General features: G+C 40.8%; 1 protein-coding gene across 2 annotated transcripts in view; it reads left to right on the forward strand.

Annotated features, from left to right (window-relative positions):
- The window catches only part of LOC115135080 (receptor-type tyrosine-protein phosphatase epsilon), a 47,617-nt gene that overhangs the window by 17,546 nt on the left and 14,865 nt on the right, over positions 1 to 15,206 (forward strand). Inside the window, exons 2-5 of one of the 2 annotated variants that reach the window (XM_029669340.2) lie at positions 5,743 to 6,037; positions 14,072 to 14,143; positions 14,327 to 14,420; positions 14,840 to 14,904. In XM_029669340.2, the coding sequence (XP_029525200.2) occupies positions 14,077 to 14,143; positions 14,327 to 14,420; positions 14,840 to 14,904 (226 nt within the window). In that variant the 5' untranslated portion in view covers positions 5,743 to 6,037; positions 14,072 to 14,076. Of the gene's footprint in view, positions 1 to 5,742; positions 6,038 to 14,071; positions 14,144 to 14,326; positions 14,421 to 14,608; positions 14,723 to 14,839; positions 14,905 to 15,206 lie in introns of those variants that run through there. The other variant, XM_029669341.2, reaches the window with a different exon arrangement.

Genomic DNA, 15,206 nt, shown 5'->3' on the forward strand with positions numbered 1-15,206 from the left:
GTATGTTGTAGTCTCAGCAGTAAACTGGTCAGATTAAGATATGGACTTAATCCACACTGCTTCAATTAGAAAATGTATACTTCAGCACAAAAAATGATTAGTAGATTTATTAGTTTATATATTTTTGTTCTGCGATTAGTCAGTGTACAAAGATTCATTCAGAAACATTCAGCCAGGTTCAATCCACTTAAAACCATTTTAAGAATATAAAGTAAGTTTTATGTTTTCATACACTGAAGAATGTAAACAGCTGTCTTATGTTGTGTAGCTAAATATAGTGAAATCGGAAAGTATTCAGACCCCTTGACTTTTTCCACATTTTGTTACGTTACAGCATTATTCTAAAATGGATTAAATACATTCAAATCTTCAGCAATCTACACACAATACCCCATAATAAGAAAGCAAAAACACGTTTTCAAAAATGTTTGCACATTTTTCAAAATAAAAACTGAAATACCTTATTTACATAAGTATTCAGACCCTTTGCTATGAGACTCGAAATTGAGCTCAGGTGCATCATGTTTCCGTTGATCATCCTTGAGATGTTTTTACAACTTGATTGGAGTCTACCTGTGGTAAATTCAATTGATTGGACATGAGTTGGAAAGGCACACACCTGTCTATATAAGGTTCCACATTTGACAGTGCATGTCAGAACAAAAACCAAGTCATGAAGTCGAAGGAATTGTCCGTAGAGCTGTTAGACAGGATTCTGCCGAGGCACAGATCTGGGGAAGGGTACTAAATAAATGTCTGCAACATTGAAGGTCCCCAAGAACATTGGGGCCTCCATCATTCTTAAATATAAGTTTGAAACCACCAAGACTCTTCCTAGAGCTTGGGAGATGACCTGATGAACCTGATGGTCAGTCTGACAGAGCTCTAGAGTTCTTCTGTGGAGACAGGATAACCTTCCAGAAGAACAACCATCTCTGCAGCACTCCATCAATCAGTCCTTTATGGTAGAGTGGCCACACGGAAGCCACTCCTCAGTAAAAGGCACATGAAAGCCCACTTGGAGTTTGCCAACATGCACCTAAAGACTCTCAGACCATGAGAAACAAGATTCTCTGGTCTGATGAAACCAAGCGTCACATCTGGAGGAAACCTGGCACTATCCCTACGGTGAAGCATGGTGGTGGCATGCTGTGGGGGTGGTTTTCAGTGGCAGGGACTGGGACACTAGTCAGGATCAAGGCAAAGATGAACGGAGAAAAGTACAGAGATCCTTGTACAAATGATTAGCTGTTCAGCAGTCTTATAGCTTGGGGGTAGAAACTGTTACGAAGCCTTTTGGACCTAGACTTGGTGCTCCGGTACCACTTGCTGTGCAGTAGCAGAAAGAACCGTCTATGACTAGGGTGGCTGGAGTCTTTGTCAATTTTTAAGGCCTTCCTCTGACACCGCCTAGTATAGAGGTCCTGGATGGCAGGAAGCTTGGCCCCAATGATGTACTGGGCTGTATGCACTACCCTCTTTAGCGCCTTGTGGTCAGATGCCGAGAGCAGTTGCCAAACCAGTGGCCAAACCAGTTGCTCTCGATGATGCAACTGTAGAACGTTTTGAGGATCTGAGGACCCATGCCAAATCTTTTCGGTCTCCTGAGGGGGAATAGGCGTTGTCATGCCCTCTTCATGACTGTCTTGGTGTGTTTGGACCATGATAATTTGTTGGTGATGTGGACATCAAGGAACTTGAAGCTCTCAACCTGCTCCACTACAGCCCCGTCGATGAGAATGGGGGCATGTTCGGCCCTCCGTTTACTGTAGTCCGCGATGATCTCCTTTGTCTTGATCACTTTGAGGGAGAGGTTGTTGTACTGGTACCACACTGCCAGGTCTCTGACCTCACTAAAAGCTGTCTCATCATTGTCGGTGATCAGGCCTACCACTGTTGTGTTGTCGGCAAACTTAGTGATGGTGTTGGAGTCGTGCTTGGCCATGCAGTCATGGGTTCAACCGGGAGTACAGGAGGGGACTAAGCATGCACCCCTGAGGTGCCCCCGTGTTGAGGATCAGCGTGGCAGATGAGTTGTTGTCTACCCTCACTATCTGGAGGTGGCCCGTCAGGAAGTCCAGGATCCAGTTGCAGAGGGTCCCAGGGTCCTTAGCTTAGTGATAAGCTTTGTGGGTAATATGGTGTTGAATGATGAGCTGTAGTCAATGAACACCATTCTGAACACCAGTGGTTAAGAACATGGAAGCATTTTCATGTGGAGGCATTTCAAATAAGTTAATGAAGATGGAGGGTATCAGTTAATGTGCAATTACTGCTCAAAAAAACTTTTGCAAAAATGATACAAAGTTGCAGTTTCATTTGAACAACTGTAAAAAGGTCCCAGGAAGCTTTAAAGAGAAGTCACTACAACCCCTCCACTTAACCTTCAACTCTCAGCACAGCATCAACTTCTGAGTCAGCAGCAACTACCCATGGTTTGGATAGGGCTCCCGAGTGGCGCAGCGGTCTTAGGCACTGTATCTCAGTGCTTGAGACGTCACTACAGACACCGTTGTTCGAATCCAGGCTGTATCACAACCGGGCGTGATTTGGAGTCCCATGGGTTGGCGCACAATTGCAGCAGTGTTGTCCGTGTTTGGCCGATGTAGGCCGACATTGTAAATAAGAATTTGTTCTTAACTGACTTGCCTAGTTAAATAAAGGTTAAATATAAAATTTTTTAAAAAGAAGCAGAAAGCAGATGAATGCCTGGCTTGAGCCGTCTATGCCACATGCTCCCTTCTCATGCTTACAATCAATGTTCACTGGAAAAGATTCTTGAACATTCAACCAACTTGTTGCAGTCAGAACATGTCAGTGCAAGAAAAGGTCACTATTGACAAGGCAGAATGTGTTGCTGTGATAGATGCTCAAATGTATGTGGGGAAGGTATTATCGATGACATTTTTTGCACTCCCCAGCCAATGTTTTACAAAAAAATCAACAGACACATAAGCAAATTCATTGCAGATGAGCTGATAAGTATGTTTTGCCGTAGTTACAGACAATGTGGTAAATATGAAAGCAGCTTGGAGACAAGTCGAAGAAGCCTTCCCTCATATCACTCCAATTTGCTGTGCAGCACATGGTCTCAATCTTCTCCTGGGAGACATCATGGCCCTGGAAACCATGCAAACCCTGTACAATAAAGCCTACAAGGTAGTGAAATATGTCAAAGGGAAATGGATGGCCTCAGCAATGTTTAGAGAAAAACAGTGTGAAAACCAGAAAAACACCTCTCTCAAACTGCCCTGCAAAACCAGATGGCGCTCCTCTGTAATAATGTGCACAAGCCTTCTAGTAGGGAAAGTGTCCCTGCAAGATATGGCCATCTCAGAGCCCATAGAAATTAATTCTACAATCAAGAAGACATTCCTTGAATATGTGTTTTGGGAGCACATTGACAACAACCTGACCTTACTCACCCCAATTGCGTCTGCCATTAACCAGGTGGAGGGAGATGGGGCAGTGAGCAGATTGGTGCTGCACTGACAATGTCTTTGCTGGATGAAGCAGAAGAAGAGGCAGTTTTGGAAATGATTGACAAAAGGCAAGACTTCTGCACCAAGCTCATCCAAGCAGCTGCTTTTTTGCTGAATACAAAATGTGCCAGAAAGCCTCCAATCCTATCTGCGGAGCAGATAATGTCAGTATACGACATGACTTCAGCCATGGCACACCACCTTCAGCTGGATGAGGGAAAGGTTCTGGGGAGTTTGGCCATATTCAGGACGTAGGACGGCTTGTGGAAAGATGATGGGTTTTGGAATTCCGCTGAACACATCTCTGCGTCAAGCTGGTGGAATGTACTCTGCAGCTTTGAAGCCTTGTCCTCCATTGCCTCAATTATACTGCAGATGTAGTATAAACCAGATGTAGTATCTGCTGCATCAGAGCGCAATTGGTCACTCTTTGGGATTGCACACACCAAGGGAATTTTAGTTTTTATAATGAATTGATGATGTGCTGGTTTTATTGTCACTGTATTTGTGTATTTATTGGTGTTCTATGTATTGTACGCATCTTTTCTTGGTGTCCAATAGGCTGACCAACGAAAGGGTCCAGCAAATGGTGGCATTTCGTTCCAATCTGAAACTGTTTGAGCCAATAACAGATGTCACAACACAAGATGAATGTGACTCAAAAGAATATACACTTGAAAGTGACTCAGAAGAATATACGTACACTTGAAAGGGACAAAAGATACACTTGAAAGTGACTCGGAAGGAAATAAAGATGACGGAGGCCAATCCCCCGAGTACTAATGTCTGGAAAGGAGAATGCAATAAAAAAGTAAAGCCCTGAATATATTTGATTTAATATAAGATTATTTTCAACAAGAAAAGACGCATTTCCATATATCAGAAATACCTGTACACTGTATTTCTAAAAGCTATTTTTATTTTACTATGTTAATATATCTTTGTTGCAAATGTTTTGTGGCTGCACTGGTGGCAGTAGTTAAAATTCATGATGTTCTATATGATCTACATATTCATGGACAAGATGGACACAGATGTAAATAATGTGACCAAAATATGATTATTATTTTTTTTTAAGGATTAAAATATAAATGACAAAAGATTGCCATCAAGTCCATGTGAATTATCAAAGTTACTGAATATTCCGGTAGCTTTGGTAAACAACCGGTAGCTTTGCAACCCCAGTCCCACCCTTGTTCCTAGAGGCCCCATTCACCCATCATGACTCTGTATGAGTGGGCTTCTCCAACTGGGATCACTGGTTCACCTCTGCTCTGACTCAGTGGCCGGTCACTAAACAATCTGGTTTTGTGTCTCCACCTGTGGGTAGAGGAACCCTGTGTTGGGAGAGAGGGAGTATGTGGGCACTCAGAGCCATGTTCTCTCCTTCATACATGGCTAGAGCCATAGAGTAACGTCACAGTCAAGGCTTTGTTTTGGGCACTCAGATTCCAAAATGCTACAATGTGTAGCAATACTTAGCTCTTTAGACCACAGTGGAATGAAACACTGCCAATTCCAAATATGTATACAATTGGATATGTTTTGTCTATGCCATGCCAATCACAGTATTGTAAAGGTGTTAGTCTTGGCTATTGTGTATATTTTTTTGTGAGTATTTATTGTCTCTATTTTTGAGAGTTAACATAACGGATTGTATATTCCTCACACTTTTCCTCTGAATTTCTGTCCGTGGGTGGGATTAGATTGGTATGCTTAACAATTAATAGCTCTTGAAATTGACATGTATTGCTTTGCCATGCTGTGGGGGCTAGATTAAAGTGGTTTGTCACAGTCCAGACAAAGAAACAGAATAACACACACACACAGAAACATACACACACATGTGTGAACTACACCACTTCTCTCTTTCTCTCGCTTTACCACCCTCCCTTCTCTCTTACCCACAAAGTCTAGAATAGTACAATCTCTCTCTCTCTGCGGTACAGTTCACTCAAGTAGACAGACTCCCACTCCTTCTGTACACAGGAAGTAGCTTCATTAGTTTGTTAATCCCTTAGACTTTTCCTCTGTCAGGCCCAAACAATGAACAGGAGAAAAATCCCTATGACTAACAAGTAAACAGAGTGGAGTCCAGGTCATGACTTTATTAATTTAATTCCCTGGTCTTTTTAAAGCTACTTTGAATGTACTATTTCTGGGGGTGTCACCATGGTGAGGAAGTTATAGAGCTTTCTATAGCAGCAACCATGGTATTAACTGGGATCTAACCGTTTTTTCTCGTCTTGTCTTTCTTCAGGTGATATGCATTTATGTAGGTCACTGAACTCGAGCCTACTTTACTCTGTGGCATGACCTAAAACCCTGAAGTCCCCTGAAACCCAGCTACTGGACCTTAGCTCCAGGACTAGTGTGTCCTGATCACATCGACTACTCTCCCACCAGACCCTGTACCTCCCGAGACAATGTGAATGTGGACTGGGTTGTGGGTACTGAATCCCAAAGGGGCCAGTCAGGAAGAGAACCAGACCTTCTGGCTGCTATGGACTATTGGATTAACTCCTACTGAATCCGGTCAGCTCTGCTTTTAAACTGTGAGTAACCCCTGAGTCGATTTCATTTCAACTCAGGCCATTTAGGACATCAATCTAAATTCATTATTTTAATGTAAAGGGACCCTTGTTTTCAATTAGGATTTCAATTCAATTCCTGAATTGACTTTGTTGACCCTGACCATGCTCCCGACATAATGATTAGTGATGTATAGGAGATTACGAAAATAAGATTGTCACAGCTTCAATATTAATGCATATTATGCTGTGATGACTTGTATGTATGGATGCTTAGCGCATGTTGGCTGAAAGAAAAGCCCATAACCGAGAGGCTCAATACAGTAGCATGCTTCTGAACAGACAAATATTCAACCTTCCTTCATACCACAACAACAGAAATATAACCGTTCTTACGACAATGGATTTCATCGGGTTATGATCTGGTGATCCAGATTTTTATCAGTAGCATGGCCTGCTTACTTGCCAGTGAAGCCACCCTTCGCTTTAGTACTGTTGCTGTTTGTCTAATAGGGAAGTTTCTCATTATAGCTGCTAATACATAGCTTCTGAAGCCTCTCATCTCTCCTCTCATCCTCCCCTCCTCTTTTTACTCGCTCCACTGACATGTATTTGTTCTCCAGGTCCAGTGTCTGCTCTAGCAGACAGCCATGCTTCTGTGGTTGCTCTCCACTGTCTTTGTTCTCTCTCTCTCCTTGTAAAAAAAAAACAAACATTTTGTGTCATCCATCTTTAATCCCTGAAGCAAAGATGCTGCTTTTAGGTTTTATTGATTCATGAAGAAACCTGAACTTCAATGGATGTGGGTTGGGATGTCACATAAAGATGAATGTTTTCTCTTTGTTTCCTAAGACAAAGGGTGCACTAGTCTAGCCTGTCTGATGGAATCTCTTTGAAATTGGAGATAAGGAAAGATTTCAAGGGCAGTAAATGGATTGCTATATTTTGGGTGCCTTTTTTATGCTTGGATCAAATGTTGCAATCCCTGTATGCTTGTATCACCATGTTCATTGGTAAAGAACATACACAGAACATATTTATATGCCTGTGAGTACAGTATCCATTGGAACCTGTAAAAATATGTTTTAATAATTTATAAATTATGATGTTTTTAATATAAGGTTCACTCATCACTATGTGCTCTTCAGCTGGGTTCATTTGGATTCATGTCAGGCCGTAAACCATATTATACCTATAGCCACTTCATGTCAGGGTGGATATTGTGGTCACAGTAATGTGCAATTCAGAATTCAATGCATCCTGTTTGTCAGATGAATGTGCCGTTCAGTTATCCATGCAATCCTGTGTGTGTGTGTGTGTGTGTGTGTGTGTGTGTGTGTGTGTGTGTGTGTGTGTGTGTGTGTGTGTGTGTGTGTGTGTGTGTGTGTGTGTGTGCAGATGTGCAGATGTGCAGATGTGCAATAGCTTTTCAGGGCTTCCTGGAGTAAAGTAATGATGAAAAATAGGATTTTCCACTCAGGGTTATGGCTGGGATTAATATTTACCCACCTATAACCGTCAGTATTTCTGAAGGTCAAAATAGATTAGAGTGGATTCATCACATTTAAACAGTTACTTTCACATCATTTAAAGCACATACTGTACATTTGGCCACAGTACAAATTTACATAAACAATTTTTGCACAGCTTAGTGGTGAATCAAGTGAAATAAACCAGTCATTGGCCGTCCAGAACGAATGAGATGAAATGTGACTAAAATATGAACAAATGTTCTGGGCGATTCCATGCCAGGAAGGCCCGAAAATATTTTTGGGTATCTCAGATTGTTCTGGAAATGATCACTTAGAAACATGAGAGGAAACATGTTTGATATGCTTTTATATTTGTATCGCAAACCATTTTTGAGAAAATCATGATGAAAGTGGCCATTTTAAACCTATACACACGCCTCCTGTAAGACCCTATGATCTTTGAACCGTACATGATACAGACAACATCATTGTGTCATTATACTCCATATAGTGTGCGCTAAAATATGGAGTATGTCTCGATTCTGAAATACAATTTTTCACGTTAATTTATTCAACATCAAAACAATATACTCTACAAGTACATCACATTTCCAGAGTGGATGCATTGCTAATTTTGCAGTTATGATACATTTTATGAGCACCACCAACACAGTGAATGGGAAAAATGTATTCAAAGGGTCTTTACACCCTCTGCTGGTGATTTGCTGAATGTGATTGGTTAATGACCTAATGTAAATTTCTATGTAGAAAATAAGCAAAATCTAAAAAATATATATATTAAAGAATAAGGCACAAGAGGTAGTGCTATGTAATGAATACAGTCACAGGTAAATGGTGTTGTTTGCATCAGGCCAGTCAATCCATTTACCTTACTGTATTAATGATATAGCACTGACTTGCATGCCTTGTTGCTTTTATAAAACTGTTTACCAACATATTAAAAGAACAATGATTTGCATATTTTCAGTAGAACCGTTATTTGGATAAGTTAATTCATACAATTTCATTCTTCTACCCGAAGTAGTCGGGACAAAAATCTGGTTGTCAGTTTTTTTGATTATGTTGCAATGCAAATCGAATCAAATCAAATAAGTGTATTGGTCGCGTACACAGTTTAGCAGGTGTTATAGCAGTGCAGCGAACTGCTTATGTTACGAGCTCCTAACAATGCAGTCAAATGGCAAACAGCTCCAATGTAAACAGAAGTACAAAAAAGGAAGGCAATAAAGCAAGAAAGGCAGGACAAATCCAAAGAACAACCCAAATAACACTGTAGCAGTATGAAAACATGCAATCTATTCATATATATACTGGGGAAATGTACACAAGATAAACTATGTACAGCAGTAGATATATTAGAGTGAGCTATGTCAAGAATCCCTTATATAAATAATTATGCGGTGCATAAACAGTGTAAATACAATACAATGTACTGTAGTAGAAATATCAGAATTTGTTATGTTCCTCAGATTTCCTCAGAATAAGTGTTTTTCTCAGATGTCCTTTATTAAAGTCCCCAGCTACAATAAATGCAGCCTCGGAATATGTGGTTTCAAGTTTGCAGATAGTCCAGTTCCGTGAGAGCCGTTGCGTGTCTGCTTGGGAGGGTATGCAGGCTGACTATTCAGGCTGACTAACGTTCTTGTCATTTTCAAGCTAGCCAACTTCAGCTAGCACAGTCATGTCAAACATTGCACCTAGAATGACAGTAAACTAGCCGTATTTACTTGGACATATCCATAATAATGACATTGATGCGTGATTTCGCCTGGCTCAGAAAAAGTTAAGTACAGGGGAGATTGCATTTCAAAAGTGAAACATTGTTTCTGAGGTCGAACAGGCAGACAGCAAGGCTTATTTTAACCCCCGTTTATACAAACCAAATGGTAGACCTAGAAGCAAAGGGAATTAAAGATGCACTATGCAGAAATCGCTCCATCATTTCCTGGTTGCTAAAATTGCAAAAATTTCAGTTTGTGACAAAACAAGCAAGTATAGTGTAGATAATCATTGTACCATCTAAACTGATGTGAATATATATTTTCCATAACCAAAAATATTGTATTTTCAGCTGTTTGAAGCTGATGTACAAAACCGAAAGTAAAAGACGCAAAAACAAAACTTAAGAACGGGAAGTATAGAAATAGCGCACATCTATGTGAATTTGTTCATCATCCAAAAAGTGACATATTGCAGTTTTAATGTGCAAGTTGAGAGGTTATTCCAACAGCAACATGAACTAGATTATATTGTTATGGAGGTGCAGTGATAATTCAGATGGAACTGTTAGCAGGCATATGTGTGCCTGTGTTGCAAATACAGCTTGGCTTGGAATGCTGCTCGTCCAATCAGCATCCAGGATCCAATCAACCCATTTTTCGAATAATATGTCAAATACATTTATTTTGGAAAAGTTGTATTATTGCATTTCCTTTAAAAACGGCTCATATATATTTTTGTACATCATTTTATACACCTAAAAACTGAATAAAAGCATAAAACACAGCATTTGAATATTAAATTTAAGTTTCTTAAAAGGTACATGTTAAAGACAATAGAAACAACCATGAATAAAAGTACTTTTCTTTGTAAAAACCTCAAATCTATAAAAGCCATTTGAAATGATGTTTTTTAAATGTTTTTAAAAAAGTCACATTGTTAAAAAGCTGTCCTCTACAGGAGCGGGGTGTGGTGGTGGTTATCAAACTCGCCTCCTCCTGCTCTTCCGAATCAATTACCATCCTGTCCTTCAGGGCCCAGAGGACATCTCTCCCCTAGGCGTAAACACCCTAGGTGCCGCAGCGCTGTCAGCAGCGCTGTGGGTGTTGTGGAGGACCCTTTGCTTGGGGTCGAGGCCCCCTTTCTTCTGTAGCACCCCAGGGCTTCCGTGGCTACCATGGACACTGCCTGGGGGGTGGTCTCTACTCATTTCGCTACGAGCAGGTTGCGGGAGGACCACAGTGCTTCCTTCAGACATGTGAGGGTGGGCCAGAGCTTGGTGAAGGCCTTTTATGGAATAGGCCTTCGGCCCACCCCATACAGCATGAGCTGGGACGTTAGGTCCTCCCCTGCTGACAGACACGGGGAAATCAGGGGGCCTGCTTTCTTCCACAGCTCCCTGGCGGCTCTGCACTCCCAGAGCAAGTGCCTCACTGACTCCTCTTGGCCTCAGCCTGGTCGGGGGCACGCGGATATCCTCGCCATGCCCCTGGAGTGCATAACGGCCCTGACTGGGAGGATCTCGTGGGCGACCATATATATATATATATATATATATATATATATATATTATATATATATATATGAGTTTTATACCTTTTCTACATAGAAATTGACATTATAGGTCATTAACCAATCACAAGCAGAGGGAGTAAGTACCCTTTGAATCTATTTTCCCATTCACTGTCTTGTTGGTGCTCATAACTCTTATCATAACTGCAAAACTGTAACTGTAACCACTCTGGAAATGTAATGTCCTTGTAGAGTATATTGTTTAAAACTATGTCTATAAAATGTTTTATTTTGAATAAATTAATGTAATAAAATTGTATTTCAGAATCCAGACATACTCCATATTTTAGAGCACAGTATACAGAGTATAATGACACAATGATGTTGTCTGTATCATGTACGGTTAACAGATCAGGAGGGATGTGTATAGGTTTAATCATGATTTTCTCTGAATTGGTTTGTGATAAAAATGTAAAAAGCATGTCAAGCATCATTCCTCCCAATGCAGTTTCTATATGAGAATTGTGTCATGGTAAATTCCTGTATTACTAAACATTGAGAGAGCAAACCACACACACGTCAGAGTATATTATAAAGTCCATCTTTAATTATATATGAGCTTCACCATAGCCCTGTGACTCTCAGATCAATTCAGTGTCTATAAATGAATTCTCTGAGAGTGCTTACAAAACAGTTCTTAGTATCATTTATAGCCAAGACACACCCATCTCAACTCACATGACGAAACACAGATCTCAGGAACAGTTCACAAATAACCTCTTACTTGAAAGAGGAGTATCCCATAGCCAGATAGCATTAGCTATAAATTATCGTTCAGTTTGGTCTCCTAAAATAAGTTCTTGGTACAACATAGTACCAAACCATTACCTCATCCAATGGCATATATTAATTGTCAATTCTAGATACTCCCATCTCAAATACACCTCCTCCTGGACAAGATCAGAAAAGACAGTGAGCCTCTTAGGTCATATACTAGATCAAGATAAGGGCAAACTCAGAGGGGACATACAATAGTTACAGACACATTCCCATAAGAAGACAAGCCTCCATTCTGTCCTCCTCCCCTTCTGATATTCTTCATAGCATCACATGGTTTAACAGATACATTGACATATGAAGACAAGCCTGACCTCTCCCCTCTCTGGGCCCCAAGTGACTAAGCTCTAGCAGAGAAGGGATGACTGCAAACTGCCAACAGTATTATCCAAAATAAGACATCCTAATGACAAATATCTCATGTAAGCATTATAATGTAAATAAAACATCTGATTCTGATTCTGCTACCACAATTGCCAGAACAATCTGAGATAACCCAAAACAATGTGGGTCTTCCTGGCGTGGAATCACCCTTCTTGTTCATGGGCTCTAATGGACATGAAGGGAAAAACCTCTCAAATCTGAAAGCTCCTGTACAATACGTATCCAGTTGGAATGGAATGCATACTTTTAACTGCACATCTCTGCTTTAATTAATAATACAAATCAATTAAAAGGTTACAAGTCTTCTGTAGGGAAGGATACGTTTGTATGAGCATGCTATTTTTTCAGGGTCCGTCATGCTCACTTAGGTTTGCGTGTAAGAGTTGAGGTGAGACCGAGTTGGTCCTGTTTTGGATGCGGCTTTCATCCATTTTTCACATCCTGCGTCTTTCTTATAAATACCACTCATTTATTGAGTTACTTTATAATATTGAGTTTTGCAACTTTCCCCTTTTGTTTCTGATGCATTGTTGTAGATATATACATCTAGTAATATTGAATGAATTACATGATGTATTAATAACATTACCTGCATGGAGCAATCCTTGTTTAGGTAAATGCATTTTTGATTATGGTAATAACATATCATGCAATGCTTGAGAATTGCTACTGCAGCATGCTAAATACCATTGAGGCCATCTCGTTGAGTTTGGGAGCTTTTATAATCAGCAATAATAATTACATTGTAGTTCTGGGTCCAACTCTTAACATACTTTTGATAGCACTGAGAAGGACTGCTGAGTTGAAGGATTTAAATGATGTAGCTTTGCCCTGCTTCTTTCCAAGTTATCCTGCCATAGCCCAAACCTGTTTCATTACAGGGCAGAATTCAATCAAACATGCACTCTGGCAAACAAAGACTGCAGTGCGGGAAGGAAGCATAAATGTGCCTAAACCGTGTGATATACAGTGTTAGGCTGTATAGGAATGGCAGAATCATTGATGCCTTCATGGTTAATGTTGTGTGTAGCCCAGTATGGTGGAATGCCAACACTGTGAGTGAATGTGTTTTTGCCCAGTAGAGTTCTGCAGGGAGCAGGTGTTGACACTGTCAGCTTGTTAACACTGGGGAGAGATTGGGCACCTTCAGCACAGTGGGGCACATATGCAGTACATGCCCCTTGGCTTTGAACATATGTGTGTGTGGGGGGGGTGAGATTGAGAGAGGCAAATGTGTTTCCAAAAAGTCATGAATAAGGCCTTTCAGGGTGATCCACTTCTAGTGAAGCTACTAGATTTGAAGTATAAATGATGTCTATGCAAAACAGCTTTTTCTAAGGCTAAGGAGACATGCAATATAAAGTGATGCTCCCAAGTCTGCGCATGGATAAAACACTGGGCAATAACTGTTCTCGTATATAATACATTGCATTTAAATAGATTTGCCCAGGAGTGAGGGAATTATAGACAGACTGCCAGCAAGAAAAAGACTACAGAGAGGTAGAAATGCATAGTTTGTGATAGAGATGCAATGCAGGTAATAGTGATGAAATAGAGAATTGCTTCACGCCACATAGTGCTACTCAATGGGACCAGGAGTTTCCTCATTCCTCTCCCTTCAGATGGATCGTTCTGGAAAAATGATATTTTTCTCTCTGTTTTCCACTGTTTCTCACTCCCCCTATCCAAGCACTTCTCATTGCTATTTCTCTGTGTGTGAGACTGCAGTGTGAGATTCACATCCCTTGAGCTTGTTTAGCTCTTCTCCAGTCTGTCTAGGACTACAAGGGATCTGATTTCTGCCGTCTATGAGATAGTGCTTCCTGTTACCATGATATGTGTATTTTAGGGTTGTGAGATCTGAGGTGATGCACCATACTGCTAAGTGCATATGGACAGGACAGGGCAAGAAATGGATAGGATACAAGGAGTTACACAATCATACGGTCAGAGGGCCTGACATCATCCCCTTATTTTCACAGACAGCACTGTCATCACCAGGCCAGGATTTGCTTGTATCGTGGACGCCCTCTAGTGGAATTAATGAAGCATCACAGCTTCTGCATTTTCTTACAGTGTTATGTATTCACTCATGTTCTGTTTATCTCCACAGTCACAATGGTGTTGTTTCTGATTGCAACTACAATAACCTTGAATAACTCCTCTCGTGAGAACCAGACTTTAGGTAACTAACTCCCGCACGAATAGTGAATTAAACAGAACAATCAGCATTAATTAACTTGATCATAACTTTAAACAACAGGTAGACCAATAGCTCAAGTATCTATTAAAATGGTTACATGTAAATATTGACAACACTTGTTGTATATGTAGTATACAAAATAATGTGTGTATCTTTGTTTCCCAGAAAACCCTACCTCCCAGGGTGCCCATGTCCTTCCCCCTACGCTGATCTCTCTTCTTCTCATCATCATCATTCTCCTGATTGTATACTTCCTAAGGTAACAAACAACACTGGATGGCTTCACCCCACCCCCACCGTGCTCTTATCAGCCCAGCCTACCCCCACTGTGTGTGTGTGTGTGTGTGTGTGTGTGTGTGTGTGTGTGCGTGCGTGCGTGCGTGCGTGCGTGTGCGTGTGTGTGTACTCCAACAGCTGCTCTACCAGTTAAATAGACAACAAATGGCTAGCTGGGTCATATCAGACCATGCTCTCACACATTCCCCCACTCAGTATCCTCACCACTGAGAGAGGAGTTAACAATCTGCTTCTCATGAGAAAGAACAGCTTTCAGTTCAGATGGTGGGTGTCTATTTCTACTGACTTGTTGAGCTGAAATATGATTTTTTCTGGGGTTATGGTCAGATAACGTTTTTGTTTCGTTTCGTTTTTCTGTTCTCTCTCTCACCCTCTGGTTAGGTTTAGAAACCACAGGAAGGCTCTTATCTCTCAGAAGACTCCAAATGGCTTCTTGGAAGATCAAGGTATGTCTCGACTTCATTATGTTGCACATTATGTTGCCACGTACATCTTACGTATACAATATTGCATTTGAAGCATTGAGTATGTGTTGTGGAATGTGATGCAAGTCTTAGGTTGTGTGTGTACAGTAGTCCTTTTTGAAATTCCATACGGATTGAATCTGTGCTCTAGATAAGTCATCACAATCAAAACAGAAAGTCAAGTCTATTCTGTAGAGATATCCTACTGTTGGCGTATGCTGGTATTGAGAGCTGTCAAGACATGAACCAGACAAGTCTAAATAATAATAAGATTCACAGTCTAC

Source organism: Oncorhynchus nerka, linkage group LG10 (assembly GCF_034236695.1).
Source record: "Oncorhynchus nerka isolate Pitt River linkage group LG10, Oner_Uvic_2.0, whole genome shotgun sequence".
Classification (NCBI taxonomy): Eukaryota; Metazoa; Chordata; class Actinopteri; order Salmoniformes; family Salmonidae; genus Oncorhynchus; species Oncorhynchus nerka.